Genomic DNA, 23,776 nt, shown 5'->3' with positions numbered 1-23,776 from the left:
TAGCAATTTATTAAATCCTTCCAGTAAGTGAAAATTAGCAACGTTTTACATAGAATATTTTTGGTTTCCCATAATCATCTGCTTTAACATCAGCTTCATTTACATGTCTTCAGCTTTGTTTTGTACAGTGAATGGATAATTTAGCTAGTGGAAGAAGTGTATATAATCACCCAGTGCCCAACAGACTATCAAAAACTTCACTATTTTTAGTTTTGCAGGCTGACATTTGTCTTGCCTCCAGTCCTTTGGTATGCATTCTTAAAGAGCCATGCAGCCATCTAAAACTTTTGACTGTGCACTTGGAAGGGGGTTTTAAAGTTATTCTTTGCATTACTGCATTGTTCAATAGAAGTTAGGTTTATAAGACCACAATAAGGCATTACAGTTTATTTACAAAAGCTACAAAAGCTGGCACTGTAATTTACAAAAATACTCCACAATGATAAGAAATTAGAGCTGAAGATTCTCTGGTTTCATTTAAAAAATGATATCCCAGAGGCATGAAAAAAATCATCTGATTCTCAGTCCTGACAAGGGATGTAAAATCCCGCTGAATTGGTTAACTGGTTAAAGAGGTGGCAGGTGAAGTACTACTCCAGCCCTGGGAAAGGTTACATGGGGCTTGAGCAGCCCCCTCCCCTCCTCCCAAGCACAGGGATGGCCGCTACAGACTACCTGTTAACTGTTACCCAAGCATCACCGATTAAGGATTTTGTTTATCGGATAACTGGTTACCTGTTCACATCCCTAGTCCTGACTCCTTTCCTCTCGTGTTTTTGATCTGATTGACACAGAAAATAGAATCCCTGCAACTTACTAGATGTATTTGGTATAGCAATGCGTAGAGCTGCTTACCAAACAACTGATCTGGGTTTAGTTACCCACCAATAAAGCAATGTGGCTTTTACCTAAAGACATACTGAAAAGAATGCACCCAATCACATCTGATCCTCAAAGCTAAAGAGTGCCACGTCTGACAAGAACTTAGGTAACAGACCAAATGGGCAGGACCAAGTATACATAAACCATCCTTGACCATGTGTGTCCAACTCGTTCTTAAAAATCTCCAATAACAGGAACATAACATAGCTATTGGAATAGCTTTCCAAAGAAGGTTAAGAAACTTTTTCCTTAATAGGTAACATAAATCTCTCTTGCTGAAGACTTCTTGTCGTGCCTTCAGTGGACAAGGAGTACAACTGATCACCAGACTCTTTATAAAAGCCCTTAACAGGCATGAGGGCCTTTATCATCTTCTGTCAAGACTAAACATCCTTTAAAAAACAACAACTTTTCCTCAAAGGTGAGGTTTTTTTAAACCCATTTACTTTTTGTTGCTCTCCTCTGGACTCTCTCCGGTCTGTCCAGATCTTTCTTAATGTACGATACCAAAACCTAGACATAGTACTCCATCTGAGGCCTCACCAGTGTCACAGAGTTGAATAGTTACCTCTAATGTCTTTCATACAATGCTCCTATTAATATACTCTGGAATTATATTGGCTTTTTTTGCAACTACAGTTGACTCACACTCAATTTGTGAGATACTATAAATGCAGATGCATTTCAGTAGTATTACCAAATAGACAGTTACTCCCCATTTTGTAGTTGTGCATTTGACTTCTCTTCTTCCTAGCTGCAATACTTTGAACTTATCTTTATTAAATTCATCTTGTTGATTTCAGACCAATTCTCCAATTGATCAGGGTTGTTTTAGAGTACAGGATTAGAATTCAAAATGCTACCAAATCCTCCCAGCTTGGTGTCATTTTCAAATTTTATAAGCATACTCTCTCTTCCCATTATCAAAATCATTATTATATTGACTAGTGTGGATAAATCTCTAACATTTCCATATAACCATGTATCATTCTCATATAACTTTGTATTAAGAGAAATTTTGTAAGTCCTTTTATAGATAGATATAGATCTTGTCCTTTTAGATATATCTTTATGTTAAGCTTTCTTATGGAATCCCTTGTATTAAGAGAAACCTTGTATCTAGTCTTTTCCATAGAAACTTTGTATCAAGTCCTTTACATTATAGGTCTTATGAACAGTTAAGATAAAAAAAATGTCTTTTTCTAGGAGTAGAATAGATATCTCCCCTTCCATGGATTGTTCTGTTAAAATGAATGAGGTGTGAATGGAGAAGCATTTAAAGGTGAGCACCTTCAGCAACAGTTGCAAGGGTGGAAAAGGACTGGAAGCCAGATCCAAAGACAATAAGACTTGTCAAGCAAGCTCACTGAGAAGAAGACTGGACATACAGAGGGCCTTTGGAGTCAAGCAGTGAGTGCCTGAAGGACCCTCTTTGAAGCAGCATTAAAAAAGGTTTCACAAGTATCTCACTGCATATGTAAATGATAACTAACTGGCTTCATGAGCAGGATAAATATGAGGCATCTTGCAGAGGGACCCTGGGTTTTCGTCTTGTCAGCACTGGAGCACTGATGCAGATCGGCAGAAGCCTGTCTCCACCCCTCCCCCACCTAACTCACCTGGCCAGTGTAGTTAGGGGGAGCAACTATTGGTAACAACAAGACAGAGTGTGCTTGTGTGTGTGTATGAGTGCATTAATATAATGTATCATATGCATACAATAAAGTATTATTTATGTTCAATAAAAGTGGCGTGTTGCCTTATCCCCCTGAAAAAGATCCTGGGTACATCTTTTAAGCACAACACTAGTACTGGACACAGGAGACACCTCAGCGACTCCACTACATATATCCCCTTTGCAGGACACTGAGCCATTGATAAATACTCTTAGTACAGTTTCACAATCTTTCTGTACCCACCTTGTTGTAATTTCATCTGGATCACATTTCCCTGGCTTGTTTATGGGAATGTTATGTGGGACTGTCAAAAAGCTTATTAAAAATCAAGACATATCTTATCTACAGCTTTCCCCCATCCACTAGACCAGTAAACCTGTCAAAGAGTGATGTTAGACTGGTTTGGCATTATCCTAGGTAAAAACTAGTGATTTTCTACAGCAAATTGCAAGAAGCAGGGTTCATTTACTTAGCGATTCAAAACTCAAACTTGTCTGATATTAGCTTCTTCAGCTAATACACTTAATTCAAATTGAGAACCACAAATATTTTTAGTATCTAACTCACTTAATCTGGACAGCTTCATATAGTCGTCTTATCTTTTACATATCATATTTATGTTCTACATAGTTCTCAATAATTATGCAGTTCACAAATAGACAAACTTACATGTACACATAATTAAAGAATTCAAGCACATTTTAACATGAAACTCCAACATGCTCATGGGGATGGAATAAAGAAGGAGCATGTATTATGCTCTGGATAAGTATGGTGGGAATTATGCATGCATTAGTGAAACTATCTCTGCAATTATAAGCACAATTCTTTTCATCTTCAATTATTTACATTAAGAAACATATAGTTTAAAATACATAATTTGGCTAAAATTAAGAGTTGCAAGTCCATATACCATGAATTATAGTAAGCTTTACTCTGCAACAGAACTTATCTGTGATCGGGAAATTCTGTTACAGTTAAATTTTACCAAAAGAAAACTTGCCAATGCTGAGACATAGTTATGACCTGAATCTGAAGTTAGTCATTCACTCTATCACTTCTACTATATGTTTCTACATGTTGAATTTTTCTGTGTATTTTCTATTTTGAATAGCATGTGACACTGCACACTTCAGAGACTGAACTAAATTGGTATGGTTAAATGTAAAAAGGATTCACAGGAGATGTGTCCCCTAGAGTGGGCACGATTGTACCTTAGCAACAAGACAAGGATTCTTTTGTCAAGGGACCTTGAAGTGCCAACGCACTTTTACACTATTATCATTTTAATTAAACAGAGCTAAATAAAACATGTGTTTTATTATAGCCGTATCAACATGTAGCACAGAGAAGTAAACACTTTGCTGAAAAAATATCTAAAGCATACACAAATTTGAAGAGAGTGCATATAAAATGTAGTTTGGCAAAGTAGTAAAGACAGATTTGGAATAGCAAAAGCTCACTCTTAGTACACAAGCACTTGTTATAAAGTGTTTGGGGAATAAGGGATAGCAACAGCGAAGAAGTGATTTTCAAAGTAATGATATACTGTGAATGCTACACAGTATATGAGAACTTTTCACTAGGATACAGCACACTGGAATCCACTCCACATTACATTGTTGCCAAGTTAGTCACCCAATGTGTTAAAATGCAATAACATTTTTTGACTAATTTTTAGTGATGTTTGACAAAGAGTGATAGCAGCAGACAGATGATTGAGTGAGACAGCCCTGAAATGTTGACAAGTGGAGGACTGGAGTAACATGTACTAAAATATGAATGGTCTGGTATCAATGTTAGGGTCCTCAGTTCAGAGCTGGAGCAGAAGTGATGTTTTTAGAAAGTAAGTTTTGTCAGTGAGATGGCTGAGAGCTAACACACAGAAACTGTCTCTAAGCTAACTGCAATAAAGTGGAGGGACTGAAAGGAAGATAATTTCACCTGCCTATTATGTACTCGTTTAAGACCAAGCATGGATTATTTTCATTACTCTCTATTTACAACCCAGGACAAAAGATGGGGGGGAACAAATATTTCTCCCCAAAGCCACAGATGCATAACAGCCCTAACATGTTCTAATTTTACACATCATTGTAGCCACTTTTCTGATAAACTGATTTGCAGTTTGAAGAAGGCTAAAATACCCACAACAACATTTATAGCTTTTTGTATTGGATATTAGCGTGGAAGTAAGGTTCTTAATTTCATTTTGATCACTAGATCCCTTTCCAGTCATACCCTTTCCTGATATTGATGGGAATCCTGAAGCATCTTAATGGTCTCTTTCTTTTCTGTCTTAGTTGTTTTAATGGCTACCATACCAAGTGTGTGTGCCATACTACAGTGAGGTAAGGAAGTACAGGTTGAACCTCTAATCTGGTACTTTCTGGTCCAGCAACATCTGTGGCCCATCATGATTTTAGTTAGCCAGATATCCACTTATTATGGATGTGGCCAACTTTCCCACAGTTCCATAAAGTTTGTTTACAGCCACCAGTCCTGGCTCTCAGTGTTCCATGCTGCTATTTAGTTCTAATTTATCCTTAAATGTGTTCTAAGAGTCCAGTATGCAGTGGCAGTGTTAGTAAGCTGCTAAACAACATTGGTCTCCCCTGGTATGGCAAATTCTCTAGTTCTACACCAGTCAGGTCCAGAGGGTGCCAGATCAGGGAGGTTCAACCTGTACTATTATAGCCATGTAGCTAAAATGTAGCTTTATGCTAAGTAATGTGACTTAGTGTACTTTGCCAGCCACCCTTTCTGAAAGCAGAAAGGACCTTTTACCTTACCTTTATTGTAAAGGTGCACCAGCCAGAATATTGTGTCTAAAGTTGATTCTAAGGCACAGATAATTTTGTTTTTGTTTTAAAATTAGTATTGTGAAATAAGTGAAAAGGGTGACTTTTTAAAAAAATATATATTTTATTTCCTTGTTTAAATGTGCACATTGCTTCTCTGTAGCAAAGAAATCAACCTTGTTATGTGTAAGACAGTGAGGAATGTATGAGAGATAAGTGCGAAGGTCACCATACCAAACGTTCTAGGAAAAAAACAAGAACAGACGTAAAAATGCCGAAGATTGCTGCATATCCCCATCAAGATGTAAGCAATGGGCAAATCGACAGCTCTGAAAGAAGGCAAGCATTTATCAATTGGGACAAAATATTAGTGATCAAAATGAGCTTAGCATGGCAGAACAAAAATGATAAGGAGCAAGAGAAACAACTGGATATAATAAACATGTCAGAAAAACACCATGACGATGCAAACCCCATTGATCCTGATGGAAAAGGAGAACTGTTTCGCCGTAAGAGCAGGGACGTCTTGCCAAAGACTGGAGCATTGGTCTGGACCGATAGACCCCTCCCCCCCCCGCTCCTCCATCCGTCATCAATCTGGCTGGGCACAGACCATGGAGTGGTAAATATAACACTGATTGGTGGGACAGCGTGCGTATATGTGTCTGTCTATGTAAGCATATGCTAATTGCTTTGCCATTATATTCTCAATAAACGTGGCATATTGGCTTTTCCCCTGAAAAGACCCAATGTACTTCTTATAAGCATAACACACTATGATCAAGCAAAATGCAGGACAATGTAGCACTTTAAAGACTAACAAGATGGTTTATTAGATGATGAGCTTTCGTGGGCCAGACCCACTTCCTCAGATCAAATAGTGGAAGAAAGTAGTCACAACCATATATACCAAAGGATACGGTTGTGACTACTTTCTTCCACTATTTGATCTGAGGAAGTGGGTCTGGCCCACGAAAGCTCATCATCTAATAAACCATCTTGTTAGTCTTTAAAGTGCTACATTGTCCTGCATTTTGCTTCAACTACCCCAGACTAACACGGCTACATTTCTATCACTACACTATGATCACAATTTTTCAAAGAGAACTGAGGCCCAAAGAGACCAGAGTCCATGATCACTAAAGACGACTGTGGCAAAGCATCAAATTGAACCAAGGAATCCCCAGTTCTAAGCTAGCACCTTAACAATTGAACCCGATTTTCCTCTTTACCATCAGCATCTCCCAAGACCAAGGACAATTACAAGTCACTCACTTTTAATAGTTTCTGACTAAATATAAACTTCCTTCTTTTAGAGACCAAACTGTTTCAGAAATTACTGAGTGTCCAGCAACCCAGCTATTATGATAGACTTAGTTAATACTTTTTTTTATAATACCAAGTTCACATCACAGTGTGGTAGAAGGAACAATTTAAAATTACACAAGGTAGCACAACTTATCTGTTGGGTCTGTTCATGCATGGATAAATTATGAAGGCACATTCAAAGTATTTTGAAAAAAAATGGGCTATACACACCATAATGCAAACTTATAGCTCTGATCATACATTTGATTTGTGATTTCTTTTTTCTTAAAATAAAAATGCAATTATTGTACAACTCCAATTGTTTTATTGTGTACCACCGGCCACAAAAACCCATGATACCATCTATATTTTTTGTTTGTCTCTAAGGTGCTGCAGATCTATACGTTGATTTTTAAAAATTTTTACCACAAGCTAATGTAAATTCTCAGCTCATCTATTTCTATATTTTACATTGTATTTATATTCCACAGCTAATATGATACCATGCAAAGTATGTGTAAGCTAGTTTATATGGGCTAACACTGTTTAAGAATTCCAAGGACATTAAATTTGCAAATTATTACCGTAAGTTTTACTTACTGTCAAGTTTGCACTATAATAAGTGATTGACATTATATATCAGAGATGCCAAATAATGCTTCATTTAAGACAATGCTTTACACGCTTGCTTTACACGCTGAATTGTTACCTCTCATCAAATCACAGTTCCTATGAATATGGAGCGTGTTGTACATGAGCTATCGATTGGCAGGTGTGTAACGATTTATCTTCATGAAGCATCAGTACACACAATAGGTGACCTAGTCCTCATTGTGGCCTCCATTATGCCCTTTATTTAAAAGCAAGTTCAAGGGAAATCTAATTGGTTTCCAGGATTTTCTTTCCTTAAGAAGTTTTTCTAATCAAACTCTTTCTCCCAATCCTTCCTTTCCTGTGTACAGAGCAAGATGTTCCTATTAACATGTCCCAGCGAAGAAGGCCAGGACGGGGCGGGTGGGCTGAAGAGGCCCGGCAGGAGGGAAATCCCCCCAGCGAAAGGGGCAGGTGGGAAAGCCAAGCGGGCTCGGGGAAGGAGCTGAGCCCGAGAGATGTGTCCCCCTCCCCCAGTCAGGGAGCGCGCCAGGCCAGAAGACGGGGCGCCCCGCGGTACCTGTTGTTGCGGACGCTGCTCAGCACACACAGCACCAGCTCCAGGTAGGTCCTCAGCAGGTCCAGCCAGCGGGGGCAGAGCGGCGTTTCCCCCTCGGCCGCCGCCCCCTCGCAGACCCCCCCGCCGCCGCCGCCGCCACCGCTGGGGTAGTTGTCGGCGGCGAACTGGACGCGCAGCTCCCGCACGAACCAGCCGCACTTGCGCATGAGGAAGTCGAGGCGCGGGCGCTCGGCGGGAGAGACGCAGAGGCTGAGGCGCAGCCGGGGCCACAGGGCCGGGTAGAAGAGACACTCCCGCCAGTGCGAGCAGGCGGCCGAGGCCCGCAGCCGGTCCGGGCCCGCCAGGAACGAGAAGATGTGAACCACCAGCTCGCTGGGCAGGGAGCCGGCGCCCACCGCCTCCCCGCACACCGCCATGCCTGGCGCCGGCCCGAGCCCCGCTGCTGCAGCCCCAGGCCGCGGCCCCGGCCTCGCCTCCTGCGACAAAAACAACAACATCAATGACAAGGCGGAGGGGGTGGGGGCCGGCCGAGACTCGGCTACTGCCGGGGCAAACCACCGCACCCGGCCGCGGGGGGAGGATAGTACCTACCACCGAGTTCGGGGGGGGGAGGGGAATGGATCCTACCAACTAACTGGAAGACGGGGGTGGCACCATATCTGTATTCAGCTTTGCGGGATTATGGAGGCTACCATTGACCGGAGAGGGAGAGGGGCAAGGAATTACCAGAGAACTCAACTCAGCCCCTTGGGAAGAGTTCCCGACCACCTCACTCAGAGAGAGAAATGGAAACTACCTTTAGACTCAGCTGTGGAAGAGGATGGAACATACCATCAAGCACAACTGGGAGGGGGGTGCAGCTGGCAGGGGGATGGAGGCAACTCCCTCCAGAATCATGTCTTGAGTGGGGAGAGATCATCAAACTGGCACGTTCCCCTGGGGAACAGAACAGGGCACCACTCAGAACAACCAGGCCAAGTTGCATCACAGCTGGGATCTCAAAGTCAAATGCCCAGGTCTGGCTCAATTCTGCAAATCCATCAATCTTCAAGTCAGCTCCATAGGCAAGGTCAGGTAGGATCAAGGTGTGAACCCTTTTGCACATTGATGGAGAAATAGTGTGTTGGGGTGTCTCTGTTCATCCTGAAGAAGTGGAAGAACATAAAATACTGCTTTTGAATGTAGTGAGTGATTGAAGGAATGCCAGTTAGCTGTGAGGTTATGGCATTTTGCATAAAATTGAATCACTGTATGCTCAAGATTTGGAGCATATGGAATGCATCTAACTGCACCATCTACTTGTAAGAGGTTTCAGGTTTCTGACCCATATAGTGATTAGGGATCTGAACGGGTAACTGGTTAACCAGTTACCTGGTAAGCATCACTGTTTACAGATAACCCTTTAATGGTAATAGCTAACTGTTAGCCCACAAGGGCTGGGAGTTCCACAGCCTCGCACAGGGCATGGGGTGGGAGGGGGAAGAGCTGCCAGCTCCCAACCTGTGTAGGCTTACAGGCTCAGAGCCAGTAGCTCAGTGTGGGGTTTTAAGCAGCTGGACTGGAGCAGCCCTTGCTCCAGTCCAGCTGTGGTGGTGGTGGTGGGGGGGCAGTCTAGCCCAGCAGGATGGAACGGCTCCCCCACCTGCCCCCATTTAATCAGTTAACTGGATAACTTAATGGTTCTAGTGGTCCAGCTCCAAGATTTTGGACCTCAGTCTTTTGCATGAGATGTTCAAGTCCACAGTATGGGCAGCATCTTGGAAATATTGAAAGACGATGTGCTGGAGGTGCAGTCACAGAAGTCCCCTTGGGATTGTTCTCCGTGTGCCAATCATGCCATTGACATCCACTTTTTTGCTCTCTGGGGCTCCCCACCACCGTGTTCTCTAGGCCAGATCCTCTGGTCTCCCCCAGACAAAGCACAGAGTTGGGGTAACTGCCCTCCTGCAGAGCAATGCAGACACTAAATCACTTCAACTCTGGGAGGATGAAGTTCTAGGGCACAGCACTCAGGAAATCAACCCCCAAAATAGCTCAAACCCCCAAATAAATCTGTCTTTCTCAGTGTAAAAGTTTTAAACAGGGAAAACTCATGAGGATTTTCACCCTCTTTATCAATGAACGAGAGATATGCACAATGGTTGTTGTCTCTGGGTAACAATTATTCCCCTAGGCCTGATAGTAAACAAAACTGTTTTTAAGTACTAACAGTAAGATTTTAGTAGTTGCGAGTGATAACAGACAGATCAAAGTGAGTTACTAAATTAGAATGAAAAGAAAACACATAGCCAATTCTAATTCACTAAGAAACTTATCACAAGCAGATAAATGACTTCTCTTATTTCAGGCATAATCTTCAAGTCAGAGACAAGCTCTTTTACTCTGACTTGGGTCTCCAGTCCTCTTTGCATGCCAGGCCATTCCCCAGGCCAGCCAAAGACAAATGGCTGATAGCTTCCTATTGCTTAAACAGACTCTCCCACAGGGCGGGAATCTTTTGTTTTACATCCCCTCCCCATCCCTGGAAAAATATCAAGTTAAAAAATGGATCCCAGTATCACATGGTATGGTCACATATTTTCCTAGGACCAGCCACCTTCAGAACTTAAAGTACAAACAAGGCTATTTACTAGTAGTTAACTTGATCACCAGGTCATTAAGGTTTGTGGAGGGAAAGGTGGAAGGCACCAGTAATGGCTCTCATTAGCACTTTTTAAACTATAGTTTCATACTTCATATTTTTAGCTTCACATACAAGAAAGAAACATGCAACATAATAATATATACATATCCAGCAGATTTAACCTAGGAATTTTAATGTTACATGAGATATTTTGTCCAGTGCATCTTTAAGTTAGGGAGAACAGCAAATTAGAGACAATGGATTTCAGTAAGGCAGATTTTGGTAAACTCAGAGAGCTGGTGGGTAAGTCCCATGGGAGGCAAGACTGAGGGGAAAAACAACTGAAGAGAGTTGGCAGTTTTTCAAAGGGACATTATTAAGGGCCCAAAAGCAAGCTATTCCACTGCATAGGAAAGATAGAAAATATGGCAAAAGACTGCCTTGGGTTAACTGGGAGATCTTGCATGATCTAAAAATAAAAAAGGAGTCTCATAAAAAATGGAAACTAGGACAAGTTACAAAGGATGAATATAGGCAAACAATACAGGAATGCAGGGGCAAGATTAGAATGGCCAAGGCACAAAATGAGTTCAAACTAGCTACAGGCATAAAGGGAAACAAGAAGACATTCTATAAATATATTAGAAGCAAGAGGAAGACCAAGGACAGGGTAGGCCCATTGCTCAGTGAGAAGGGAGAAACAGTAACAGGAAACTTGTAAATGGCAGAGATGCTTAATGATTTCTTTGTTTTGGTCTTCACTGAGAAGTCTGATGAAGGAATGCCTAACATAGTGGATGCTAGTGGAAAGGGGGTAGATTTAGAAGATAAAATTAAAAAAGAACAAGTTAAAAATCACTTAGAAATGTTAGATATCTGCAAGTCACCAGGGCCTGATGAAATGCATCCTAGAATACTCAAGGAGCTGATAGAAGAGGTATCTGAGCCTTTAGCTATCATCTTTGGAAAATCATGGAAGACGGGAGAGATTCCAGAAGACTGGAAAAGGGCAAATATAGTGCCCATCTATAAAAATGGAAATAAAAACAACCCAGGAAACTATAGACCAGTCAGGTTAACTTCTGTGCCAGGAAAGATAATGGAGCAAGTAATTAAGAAAATCATCTGCAAACACCTGGAAGGTAATAAGGTGATAGGGAACAGCGAGCATGGATTTGTAAAGAACAAATCATGTCAAACCAATCTGATAGCTTTCTTTGATAGGATGAGTCTTGTGGATAAGGGAGAAGCGGTGGACATGGTATACCTAGACATTAGCACGGCATTTGATATGGTCTTGCATGATATTCTTATCAATAAACTAGGCAAATACAACTTAGATTGGTTATCCAGCCAGTTATGCACTCTTTCTCAAAGAGTAGTTATTAATGGTTCACAATCCTGCTGAAAAGGTATAACAAGTGGAGTTCCACAGGGGTCTGTTTTGGAACTGGTTCTGTTTAATATTTTCATAAATGATTTAGATATTGGCATAGAGAGTACGCTTATTAAGTTTGCAGATGATACCAAGCTGGGAGGGGTTGAAACTGCTTTGGAGGATAGGGTCATCATTCAAAATGATCTGGACAAATTGGAGAAAAAGTCTCAGGTAAACAGGATGCAGTTTAATAAGGACAAATGCAAAGTGCTCCATTTAGGAAGGAACAATCAGTTTCACATATACAGAATGGGAAGCAACTGTCTAGGAAGAAGTACGACAGAAAGGGATCTAGGAGTTATAGTGGACCACAAGCTAAATATGAGTCAACAGTGTGACGCTGTTGCAAAAAAAGCAAACACAATTCTAGGATGCATTAACAGGTGTGTTGTGAGCAAGACATGAGAAGTCATTCTTCCGCTCTACTCTGCACTGATTAGGCCTCAGTTGGAGTATTGTGTCCAGTTCTGGGCACCACATTTCAAGAAAGATGTGGAGAAATTGGAGAAGGTCCAGAGAAGAGCAACAAGAATGTTTAAAGGTCTAGAGAACATGACTTATGAAAAAAGACTGAAAGAATTGCGATTGTTTAGTTTGGAAAAGAGAAGATTGAGAGGGGACATGGTAGCGGTTTTCAGGTATCTTAAAAGGGTGTCACAAGGAGGAGGGAGAAATATTGTTCTTCCTGGCCTCTGAGGATAGAACAAGAAGCAATTGGCTTAAACTGCAGCAAGGGAGGTTTAGGTTGGACATTAGGAAAAAGTTCCTAACTGTTAGGGTGATTAAACACTGGAATAAATTGCCTAGGGAGGTTGTGGAATTTCCATCTCTGGAGATATTTAAGAGTAGGTTAGATAAATGTCTATCAGGGATGGTGTAGACAGTACTGAGTCCTGCCATGAGGTCATGGGACTGGACTCGATGACCTCTCGAGGTCCCTGCCGGTCCTAGTATTCTATGATTCTATGATATTTATACTCAAAAGTCAATTTTCATAAAGCATGGGCGCGGTTGGGGAACCGACCACCGACAGGACTGCAGTTCTCTCACTTTACCACAGGCAAGGCAATACCATTGTCATAGTAATGGTCAGTGAATACTGTTTTCACCTCAATTCTGATGGATGGAATAGAGCAAGTCAAAATGTCCAGTTGAAATCTTTACAGAACAGTGCCAGGGTGAGAATGCATCCCTACCACATATCTGAAGTTGTGTAGAAACACAGCAAAAGTTGTGAACCAACACACACACTTGCACCAGATCTGATCTAAAGATTATGCAACAGATTGAAGTAGGCATTGGGCCATTAAATTCTCAGTGCAACTCAGTCAGAAGATGAAGGATAAAGAGAGAATCCACTGTCAGCTGCCCAGCAGTGAAACCTGATTGCTGTGGATAATGTTGCCTATTCATGACAGGCATGTAACCAAGACCTTTCCTGGAGACTTACAGCAATGAGATAATCCTGAGTTCAATGCAAGATTCTTTACCTTGCACAGGGACACTATGATGAAATTTTTCCATTGTGGGTAGGCTGCCTGATGTCCACACTTTTAAGAATAGTTGATGAAGGTCAATACTCACTTGTTCCCACTTTGGTGGAATACCAGTAGGTTCAGAAGAGGGGAAGAGGGAATTACAAAAACTTTTGTGCAAAAGGGGCAGTGTAGACAGCTCAGATTTGTTTTGTGCAAAAAAGCCCCGATCGCAAAAATGGCGATCGGGGCTTTTTTGCGCAAAAGTGCATCTAGATTGGCCATCGACGCTTTTCCGCAAAAAGTGCTTTTGTGGAAAAGCGTCCATGCCAATCTAGACGCTCTTTTCCGAAAATGCTTTTAACGGAAAACTTTTCCGTTAAAAGTATTTCCGGAAAAACATGCCAGTCTAGACGTAGCCCAGATGTGGCCTCACCAGAGCTAAAGAAAGGGGAATAATCACTTCTTTAGATCTGCTGGCAGTGCTCCTCCTAATGCACCCTAATATGCCATTAGCTTTCTTGGCTACAAGGGCACACTGTTGGCTCATATCCTGCTTCTCATCCACTGTAATCTCCTTTCTGCCAAACTGCTGCTTAGCCAGTCAGCTCCCAGCCTTTAACAATGCATGGGAGCAGGATTCTGCACTTGTCCTTGCTGAACCTTGTCAGATTTCTTTTGGCCCAATCCTCCAATTTGTCTAGGTCGCTCTGGACCCTATCCCTACCTTCCAACTTATCTACCTCTCCCTGTAGTTTAGTGTCATCTGTGAACTTGCTGAGGGTGCAATCCATCCCCTCATCCAAGTCATTAATAAGGACATTGAACAAAACCAATCCTAGAACTGATCCTTGCGGCACTCCAGTTGAAACATACTGCCAATCAGACATCAAATGTTGATCACTCCTTGTTGAACCCAACAATCATATTTTGTTTATCAAGTATTAGAAGCTCCTCATTGGTCCAGAAACGGAATTTAAAATAACAATCTTTTTAATCCACACAATTGTCAATGATATGCTAGGATGGGAGAGGGAACTAGGTTGTGTGTTCTCAAATGTAGGTTGTGGAGGCTTTGTGGTTGAGTATCTTATTTTACCTGGATTGTAGGAGAACTAATAGTAGTACAGATCTTCCTGTAGAAGGAAGCAGTCAGATGTGGAACTCTCAGTGTGAATAATTAATGTCTTATTGCTTATTAGAGATAGTCCATATATTCATAGGAAAGATTTGGAACCCCGTAAATTGCTCAGTCAGGCACCAGCTCTTCCGGCTGCTCATAATACAGATTCTCCTACCAGATGAGTCCACAATTCCCTAGCCAGTGAAATGGTAAGAGGGTGAACAGCTCTGGAGCAGAGTAGGAATGCATTCTCCCTCTATACCAGATGGGAAGCTGTGCTCCCACACACTCCCAATTGTTTTAACATCTGCTCAACAACTCAAGAGCTGCAAGATCCCTTATGCCTTATCTTTGTGCAAGAGCCCTTATGCCTCAAAAAAGGAGGTATACAGGATCTTGTGCAAAAGGGTTTTTTTTGCACAAAATGGGCCCATTTACACTGCGGCTGTGTCTACATTGGCGCGATCTTGCGCAAAAGTGGCTGCTTTTGCACCAAAATTTGCTGCCTCTCTACACTGGCCACAAGTTCTTGAGCAAGAATTCTGACTTTCTAACGTATGAAATCAGTGCTTCTTGCACAAGAACTATGATGCTCCCGCTCAGGAATAAGCCCGTTTGCGCAACTGTTCTTGCGCAAGAGGCCAGTGTAAACAGGCAACATGAATTTCTTGTGCAAGAAAGCCCTATGGTTAAAATGGCCATCAGAGCTTTCTTGCGCAAGAGAGTCTACACTGGCATGGATGCTCTTGCGCAAAAGCACATCTCTTGCACAAAGGCACATGCCAGTGTAGACACTCTCTTCTGGAAGAGTTTTTGCACAAGAACTCTTCCGCAAAAGAGTTCTTGCGCAAAATCATGCCAGTGTAGACGTAGCCTGCTTGTTTTTGTGCAGAAACCTCTTCTGCAAAAAGCATCGTCAGAGAATATGCAAATGATAGTGCGACAAATGCTAATGAGTGCTTCATTTGCATTGTCTCTGCCGACAAAAGGCTGCAGTGTAGACGTAGCCCTTTAGAATGCTGGTCTGATGTGAAGGCAAAGGTGTGCATGAGGTTACTGAGTGGGATGTGGGTTATTATTGTTTTGGCATGATGGCTATTTAACTGAACATCTCCAGCTTGCTGGTCTGATGTACATGGCAGGTAGAAGGCATGATTACTTTCAGGGATGGGGAACCTATGGCCCAGGAGACAGATGCAGCCCCCAGCTTGCCTGGATCTGGCCCACTGAGACTCAGGGCTCTCTCCCCAGTACTGGAGAGCCAGAGCTGGTGCTCCAGCCCTGTAGGACTCCCACCTTGCTGATACATTCCCTCTCTGCTTCTGCACCCTGACTCCCGCCCAGCTCCTCATTGTTGGCTCTATCCAAGAGCCTATAGAAGCCCACAAAATCTATTAGCCCAGGTCCCCATAGGTTCTGTTGTGCAAGGGAAATGTGAGGAGTGTCTTTCTGCTTCTCAGACAGAGGCTACATCAATGAGAGGGTTTTGGTTTTGGGGGGGATTTGCTTCACACTTTTGTAAGGTCCCCAACTGAATTTCCTGTGGGACAGCAGCCCCCAACCCAAAAAAGGTTCCCCATCCCTGGTTCAAAAGCTACAGCTTGATGGACTAATATCAAGGCTAGGACCTCTTTGATATCACTAGGTCCATATCTCATGTTTGCTTGATGTCAATCAAGGCTCATTCCTTTGTGTGATAATTGACCCAGTCCCTCTAGCACACCAAGGCAGAGGACTCTCTAAGATTACTAATTCAGCTTCTGTAGCTTTCTTTGAAAGTTCTTTGTTCTTGACATCAGCCATGAGAATCACAACCTCCATTCTGCTGTGAGGGAGGAGGGCAGAGTTTTTGATGAGGATTATTGGTTTAGCAATTACAGATTTGCTGGAATGAGGGCAGCTGAAAAGCTCTGTGAGGTATAGCTCAGTATATTTAGCTCACTTGTTTTGATGTTAGAGGACAGGACTTTGTGAGGTTGCTGATTTATTTCCTGTAGTCTATTGGTCTGCAGTCAAGATTGACTGCTTCTACTGGCCAGTGAGCTTCTATCATGTTAGTTTAAGGTCAAGGCACAGATAGATCTCTGTGAAGTCACCTAATTCTGTGAGATCACTAACTGTAGAGAACAGTGAACTGCAACTACTGGAAGTTGTAGGGGGCAGGCTGCCAACCAAAAGCCTAAGGTATGTCCTGCCTAGAACCCAAATCCCCTGCCCCAACTCTAGCCCTGAATCCCCTCCTGCATCCTAACATCCTCCCACAGTGTCCACCTTCTCCAGAACTCCCAACCCGTCCTTAGTCACCTTCTACACTCCAAACCCCTCAGCCTGAGCCCTTCTCCTCCTTGTCCAGACCCTGACACACAAACCCCATTTCTGGCCCCACGCGAGCCCACTCCACGGGCAGAGCCCTCACCCTCTCCAACACTTCAGCCCCCTTTGTGCCCCACCTCCTTATCCCTGGCCCAAGCTCAACTCCTTGCCCCAGCCAGGTGAAAAATAGCGAGGGTGAGCGGTGCTATGAAGAAGCGGGGGCAGGGCACGGATGTTCGGTTTTTTTCTGCAACGGACAATTGAACCTTGGCTGTAGGCGGGGGGAAGGCCGCAGTTAACAGCCCTCGGGACACTGGCGCTGCCGGCCCGGTCTCTTAGGCGACAAGCGGTAGGTCACGGGAGCGATGTGACGCGCCTGCGGGAGGAGAGCGCTGGCGCAGCGCCACAGCTACAGGCTCACACTACACTCCTTCCTGGCTGGAAACCGGATCCGGAAGTGATGTCCGGACGGCGTCTGTAACTAGCCGTCTGGGTCATAGAGTTGAAGCGTTGGTTAGGCTGGAAAATCGCCCAGATCATAGAGCTGCTGAAAGCTTGGCATTTCCGGTTTGGGCTTACGTCATATCCGAGCGATTTTGAGATGCCGGTAAGAATTGTAGGGGGAGTCGGAAGGGAGATGGGGGGCGAGGGGTCAATCCTTTCTTCGGGGCTTAGTCACCCCCTCCCGAGCCCGGGGACTCGCGCAGGGCGGTGCTGGCCTCTCCCCGGTCTGGGGGTAGGAATTCTCCCCCACGCCACTGAAGTTGAGGGGCGATCAGAAGGGAACGCACCCGCGCCGAGGGGAGCCTGCCCCATGGGGCGGGAGCGCTTGTGTGCCGCCCGCCCCCCATTGCCGCCCACGTAGCTGGGCCTTTGGGCCCTGGGGCCTCTCTCCGTTCTGTCCGGCCCGGTCCCTGGCCTCGGGCTGCTCCTCTCCGTCTTCACGACGTTGGTTTATTTCCCACGCCAGCTGCTCCGGGCGGCGTTCGCAGGCACCGTGTGTGGCTGGCTGCGGCCGGAGGAGAGCTGGCGCGGGCGCGTGTAGCTCTCACTGATGCTGGGACGGGTCAGACTGAACCTCACACGGCTCAGGAAGGGCTGCAGTAGGGACCCGGGCTTCTTCGCTCGTGAAGCTGGGTTGGTTCTTATATCTGCTGATGCTGTAGCGTATCTCACTGGGTGTGATGGTCCTTCACCAATGAATGGCCCAACCAGGTCTTCAGTTTGAAAGGTAAATAGAGTCTTAGAACATGAACAAAATACTAGGACTCCCCTTGATTGCTGTCTTTAATTATTACTCTTATTTAACTCATTAAGTGGGCTTGTGACTGCACAGTTAGTACAAGGCATGGTCTCTGCCTAGACTAGAGCATCTATATATTTGGACAGGCAGCCAATGGGGAGTCCCACAGGAGGACTCTCATAATTTTTGTACTGATCCAACTGGGAAACAGAAGTGGTGAGGTTTTTTTTCCAGACTATTACATTTTGTAGGACTTAAAAGAAGCTGTGGTATTGATGGAACAGGCAAACCAGATATAATCTTGCAGATATAATCTTTTTTGTCACTAATATCTGAGCACCTTCCAGAAATGAGGACAAAAATATATATTCTGTAGAAAAAACATATTGGTTAGTTTAAAGGTGCTGTGTGTGTGTGTGTGAGAACTGAGGTGAAACTAAGTCAAAAGATATCTGCAAACATCAGGGATTTTTTGACATTCAGAAAGCAGATTACTTGAGGAACAAGTGGGCAGAGCTTTCTTGATTATGGGTCTTTGGCTATGAACTTTCATTCACTAACAATCTGAATAAGTCCAGATGTTTGCAATAACGCCTGAAGAATGGCCTGGCAATGCTTCTCTGTATATAAGCAACTAAAAGTACTGTCTTTTAAATTCTGTGTAGTCTTACATTAGATAATAGAATGGAGGCACGGAAACTAGTTTTCTTTTATCAAATTTAATTCCACTTTTAGTTGGTTTTGTTAACATTAGGATACCATTGTGATACTACCATAAACTCCAAGGTGAGCAAGAAACAACTGCGAAAAAAGGAGAGACCTCCATATTGAGAGTATTTTGTATTCCTTAACAATACCCATACATTTTTTTGCTTTGATTTCAGAGTGATAGGTCTCTGTTGCTTACACTTCCATTCTCTTATTTATTGTAGGTTAAATTGAATATCCTCCTAGCACAGCTACTTACAGGAAGACTGCTCTACTTTAAGGCTAGGAGACTATGAGAATAATTAGAGGGGGCTGTTCACTCTGAATGCTAAATTTGTTCCTTGCCCAGGACAGCTGCAGGAATCAGAAACTTGATTCAAATGTTATCGGATGAGTTAGAATCCAAACCAGAGGTAAGCAGCTTGCAACTGGGTTCAGTTCTGGACTTGATTTTTGTTTCATGTTCCAACATTTAAGTTCAGCAGAAGATGCAGTTTACCATTTAGATGGTAATGTTGAGAAATTACTTAAACATAGCAGATGATAACGCCCTCTGTATTTAAGACTGTAGAATATTTTCTGTTGTAGTCAAACATGTTCAGTGGTTTATAATACTGTGACTTTTTTTTAGTTTGAACAAAGAATCATCAGCCATTTTTTTAATAAAATAACAGTTGATGAGAATAAATGTTCACCTTTTCTCTTATTTTTCTTTTTTTAAATTGTTGTACCAACTTCTCTCTCTAATCAGATTAACACTATTAGATTCTGGGAGTTTGGGTTATTCTAGAAGTTCCCAAATCTTTGTCCCCAGACTACTGGCTACCCACATTGTGCTTGTTTCTCCCTGTTAGTTTCATCTACCAAATTGCATTAAAAGAAACTAAAAAGGAATTACATATCTTCTTAATGTGACTTTTCTGTGTGATCAGTCACTGTAATTGTCACAATCAGAGGGGTTGTTGTGTTAGTCTGTAACTTCAAAGACAATGAGTAGTCCTGTGGCACCTTAGAGACTCACAAAATGTATAAGTATCATGAGCTTTTGTGGGTAAAGCCCACTTCATCTGATGAGCACAACACTTACTGTTGTTGCATTTTTAAAGAAAAATAAAGATTAAAAATATAATGAAATAGTTGAAGATGGGCTAATATTTTCAATTCTGGACTCAATCCAGCTCCAATTGAAGTGGGAAGACTTCCATTGACTTCACAGAACCCAATCCCACTTTCCCTCTGTATTACAAGGTAGAGGAAGCCTAACTCAATGTCTTTTGTTATCTCTTTGGAACCTTGTGCTATAGACAGATTTGCTCTTTGCTGAATGCTATTTTCAAGATCCTCTCTTTTTCAGCTGCTGGTTCAGTTTGTTCAGAATACATCTATTCCACTTGGGCGAGGGCTGGTGGAATCAGAACCTAAAAGCATCACCTGTCTCTCCCTGCTTCCTGTTACTGAGACCTCAGAATGCAACAGGCTGATGTTGCCAGGTAAAATCTATGGTACAGGTTTGTGTGGGAGTGCTGTTCATATAACTGGCTTTAATGTGCCACTGCAGGATGTTGTCCCTGCTTGATAAGAAGGGATCCTGGAGGTGGAGGGTTAGTTTCAGAAGAGTTAATAGGAAATTCCTATTAATGAGGGAGCTTTGCTACTTAGAGGTCTATGATCTCATTCTCTTCACTAGATGATTCTCCAAATCATGCTAACTCCTCCAAAGATGTTCCTTCATCTGCTGTCTTGAGAAGCCTCCAGGTAAATGTAGGCCCTGACGGTGAGGAGACGAGAGCACAGACTGTACAGAAACCATCTGAGCTCCTGTCAAGTCCAGAACCTTCCAGCTTATTGCAAGACCTCCAGCCCAATGACAGCACTTCCTTTATTCTCCTCAATCTAACAAGAGCAGGTAATTTCCCTTGTAATCTGGCTGGATCTTTTTCAGATTGTAGAATACAGGATATACAAATGCATCTTTGTCCCAGCTGCTTACGATGGGGAAATATGACATTTTCTCCATGTCGATGGATGTTATTCAGGAGCACATAACTCTCAGCAGCTTCTCATAATGCAGAGTTTATTGGAGGCATAGTGCAGCTATTCTACATATACCATGAATATAAGCCTCTGAGAAGCAAGAGAGTCCCCTCTCATTGACTTTGTCTCATGGAGTTGCCATCTCTTCCAGGCCTGGGTTGTCCTGCAGAACACCTGGTGTTTGTTCAGGATGAAGCAGAGGATTCTGGGAATGACTTTCTGTCCCATGACAGCACAGATAGCAGTACCCCATGGTTCCTACGAGTGCAGGAATTGGCCCATGACAGTTTGATTGCTGCCACTCGAGCACAGCTTGCAAAGAATGCCAAAGCAAGCAATAATGGTAGGAGATGTTCTCTTGTTATCTTAAAGGTTTAAGCTTCTGTGAAAAATAACTATTTAGCTTCAGTTGTTTGTTCTATGTGATTGCAAGATAGTTTATAATCTAGACAAAATCATGATAGCGGCATTGTTAGCATCTCTCGAGTTCAGGCTGTATTGAGTTTTTCTGTTAGAGCAAGGTTTCAGTATCTGAGCTAAAAACATACATGTTTAATTTTCTAGGAAACTGTGTTCAATAGTTTGAGCTCAAAGAAGTTCTTCAACTGTAATGCCCAGGGCTTGACAAATGGCGGCGAAATCTACTCACCAGCCCCGCACTGCGCATGCGCAAGACCCGCATTGCGCATGCACACGCCGCCGGTGAACAAGGCAACTGGCTGAAATCTACTCGCCACGGGCGAGTAGAAACAGCGATTTGTCGAGCCCTGTTAATACTTACCCCCAAAGGTATCTCCCCAAAATCTTCTGTAGTGAAGACTGATGCAAGACAATCACTTAATTTATTTGCAGTGTTCTTATTTTCCTTTATTTTCTAATAATCCAATAGACCCAATGCTTTTGTAGGCTTCCTGTGTCTGATTTGCTTAAAGAATCTTTTTATGTTGTTTCATTTTTATCTACAGCTGTTTGTTCTTCAAATTACCTTTTAATCACAGAGTCCTTTTTTCATATTGCCTGCTTTATTTTATATGCCTTTCTAGTGGTTTAAATAGGTTTGGTAATCAGTTTTCTGATGGAGATCTGTTTGAACTAATACTTATATTGTGATCACTTAGTGACTTAACTACAATTATATTAAAATAATCAAATTAAGTCCTCTTCTGTGCTTTAGAACTAGCTGTACCAAGAAGTCATCATTTAAGGTGTTGAACAATTGCTTATCCTGACTGAATCCAGAGGTGACACTTGACTTCAATATTTGGATAATTGACATATCCTAATATTATTATTTTAGTTGATAATCTCTGACCTTTTAGTATATCATACTTCCTATCCTTATTCTGATCTGAAGTTAGCTGATATAATATGGTACCTTGCAGGAAATAGTTTATAGGGTTGGGAAGACAGCTAGGGTGTGTCTAGACTACACGGCTCCGTCAATGGAGCCGTGTAGATGAATTTACTAGACATAGCAAAACAAAGCAGCGATTTAAATAATCGCTGCTTCATTTGCATCAAAATGGCCACCACACTGTGCCAATCATCTGATTGTCGGCACAGCGCGGTAGTCTAGACAGGGAATCAACTGACCCCAGTACCCTTTGTCATCAGATCCTTTATGCCTCATGCAATGAGGCTTACAGAATCTGAGGACAATCAGCTGATCGGCACAGTGCAGCGGCCATGCTGATGTAAATGAAGCAGCGATTATTTAAATTGCCACTTCATTTTGCTATGTCTAGTAAACTCATCTATATGGCTCCATTTACGGAGCCATGTAGTCTAGACAAACCCTAGATATGTATGTGGCATCTCACTTGGGATGGGTAGCAGTATCTACTTTGTAGGATGAGGTAAATACACAGTACCCAGGAACACATCTAGTTTATAGGCCTAGATTGTACTGGGGTTATCCTGTCTCTTTTTTATATGGGTATCTATCTCCACTGTGGACATTGACAAGTTTTTTTTCTGTCCTATTCTAGGTGAGAGTGTTCATCTTTGCTCAGGAGATGGGCAGACAAAAGATTCAAGCCCCATCCCTCACCTGTCCCGTGTAGAGAAGAAGCTGAAGTGCACAGTTGAGGGCTGTGATCGGACATTTGTGTGGCCAGCTCACTTCAAATATCACTTAAAAACTCATAGGTGAGTGGAGCAAAGATCTGTTGTTGTAACTTTGCAAAACCTTGCAGAAGTCTCCTGTTTTCATCAAAACACAATTATTCCCATTGTAAAAATTCTCTCCAAATATGAAAGCAAAGGGGAAATGTAAAATTGAATAAAACCCAGATATAGCTGCTGAATGGTCTTACTAATCAGGTTTATGACAGGGGTAATTAATAGGTGGACAGTGGGTCAAATCCAGACTACCAGATGCTTTTGAACAGACTGCAACAATCTTTTAATTTCATTACAATTACCATTATTGTTATTGTAGTATGAAAAAATGTTTTTCTGGGGTCTGGACCTTGAGTATACCTTGACAGAGAAATTTAGACGTTGACAAAAAATAATTGACTCCTGCTGGTTTATGGTCAGTAGGGATGTCAATGTGTAATCAACTACATGATTAACCAATAAGCCTGGCCTTATCAATAAATCCTGTCAACTACAGGCACTCCTCGCCCCTCTTGCTGCCTGTATCAGAGAGAGTGTGGGGTGGGAGAAGTGGGAACCGTTGCCCGTGAGCACTGAATCCCATGCAGCCACCTGCTCCACTTCCCCGCGTTGGTGCCTCAGATACAGAGGCAATAATGGGCAAGGTGGGAGCTGATACGCGTGGGGAGCTGCCTCTCTCCTTTGCTGCCTACCACAGAGGCAGCGGAGGGAGGAGGCAGGTAGGAACCAGTGTTTGGGGGAGCTAGTTTAAAATGTTTAAACTGGCTCCCCTCGCAGACCGGCTCTACCTGCCACTCCACACTGCTGCCTCTGATACATAGACAGCAGCATGGAGTAGCAGGGGGCTCCCCAGGAGTGGG

The 23,776-nt window shown here is 42.8% G+C and overlaps 2 protein-coding genes across 12 annotated transcripts in view; one reads left to right on the top strand and one right to left on the bottom strand.

Annotated features, from left to right (window-relative positions):
* FBXO33 (F-box protein 33) overlaps nucleotides 1–8,401 on the bottom strand; it is a 106,236-nt gene extending 97,835 nt beyond the window's left edge. For 6 of the 7 annotated variants that reach the window (XR_012903390.1, XR_012903389.1, XM_075926886.1 and 3 more), the window contains exon 1: nucleotides 7,839–8,401. Coding sequence is in view for 5 of the 7 variants with exons in the window: in XM_075926886.1 (XP_075783001.1) it covers nucleotides 7,839–8,335 (497 nt within the window). In the remaining 2 variants the exon portion in view is untranslated. The remainder of the gene's footprint in view (nucleotides 1–7,838) is intronic. The other variant, XM_075926888.1, reaches the window with a different exon arrangement.
* A 143-nt stretch (nucleotides 8,402–8,544) lies between these two features.
* ZNF410 (zinc finger protein 410) overlaps nucleotides 8,545–23,776 on the top strand; it is a 29,833-nt gene continuing 14,601 nt past the window's right edge. The window contains exons 1-7 of one of the 5 annotated variants that reach the window (XM_014570790.3): nucleotides 16,715–17,417; nucleotides 17,781–18,041; nucleotides 18,986–19,174; nucleotides 20,116–20,251; nucleotides 20,449–20,667; nucleotides 20,947–21,138; nucleotides 22,784–22,943. In XM_014570790.3, the coding sequence (XP_014426276.1) occupies nucleotides 19,142–19,174; nucleotides 20,116–20,251; nucleotides 20,449–20,667; nucleotides 20,947–21,138; nucleotides 22,784–22,943 (740 nt within the window). In that variant the 5' untranslated portion in view covers nucleotides 16,715–17,417; nucleotides 17,781–18,041; nucleotides 18,986–19,141. Of the gene's footprint in view, nucleotides 8,924–16,714; nucleotides 17,418–17,780; nucleotides 18,042–18,985; nucleotides 19,175–20,115; nucleotides 20,252–20,448; nucleotides 20,668–20,946; nucleotides 21,139–22,783; nucleotides 22,944–23,776 lie in introns of those variants that run through there. The other 4 variants (XM_014570792.2, XM_014570791.3, XM_014570793.2 and 1 more) reach the window with 4 other exon arrangements.

Source organism: Pelodiscus sinensis, chromosome 4 (assembly GCF_049634645.1).
Source record: "Pelodiscus sinensis isolate JC-2024 chromosome 4, ASM4963464v1, whole genome shotgun sequence".
NCBI lineage: Eukaryota > Metazoa > Chordata > Testudines > Trionychidae > Pelodiscus > Pelodiscus sinensis.
This window is presented reverse-complemented; position numbering and strand designations above follow the sequence as displayed.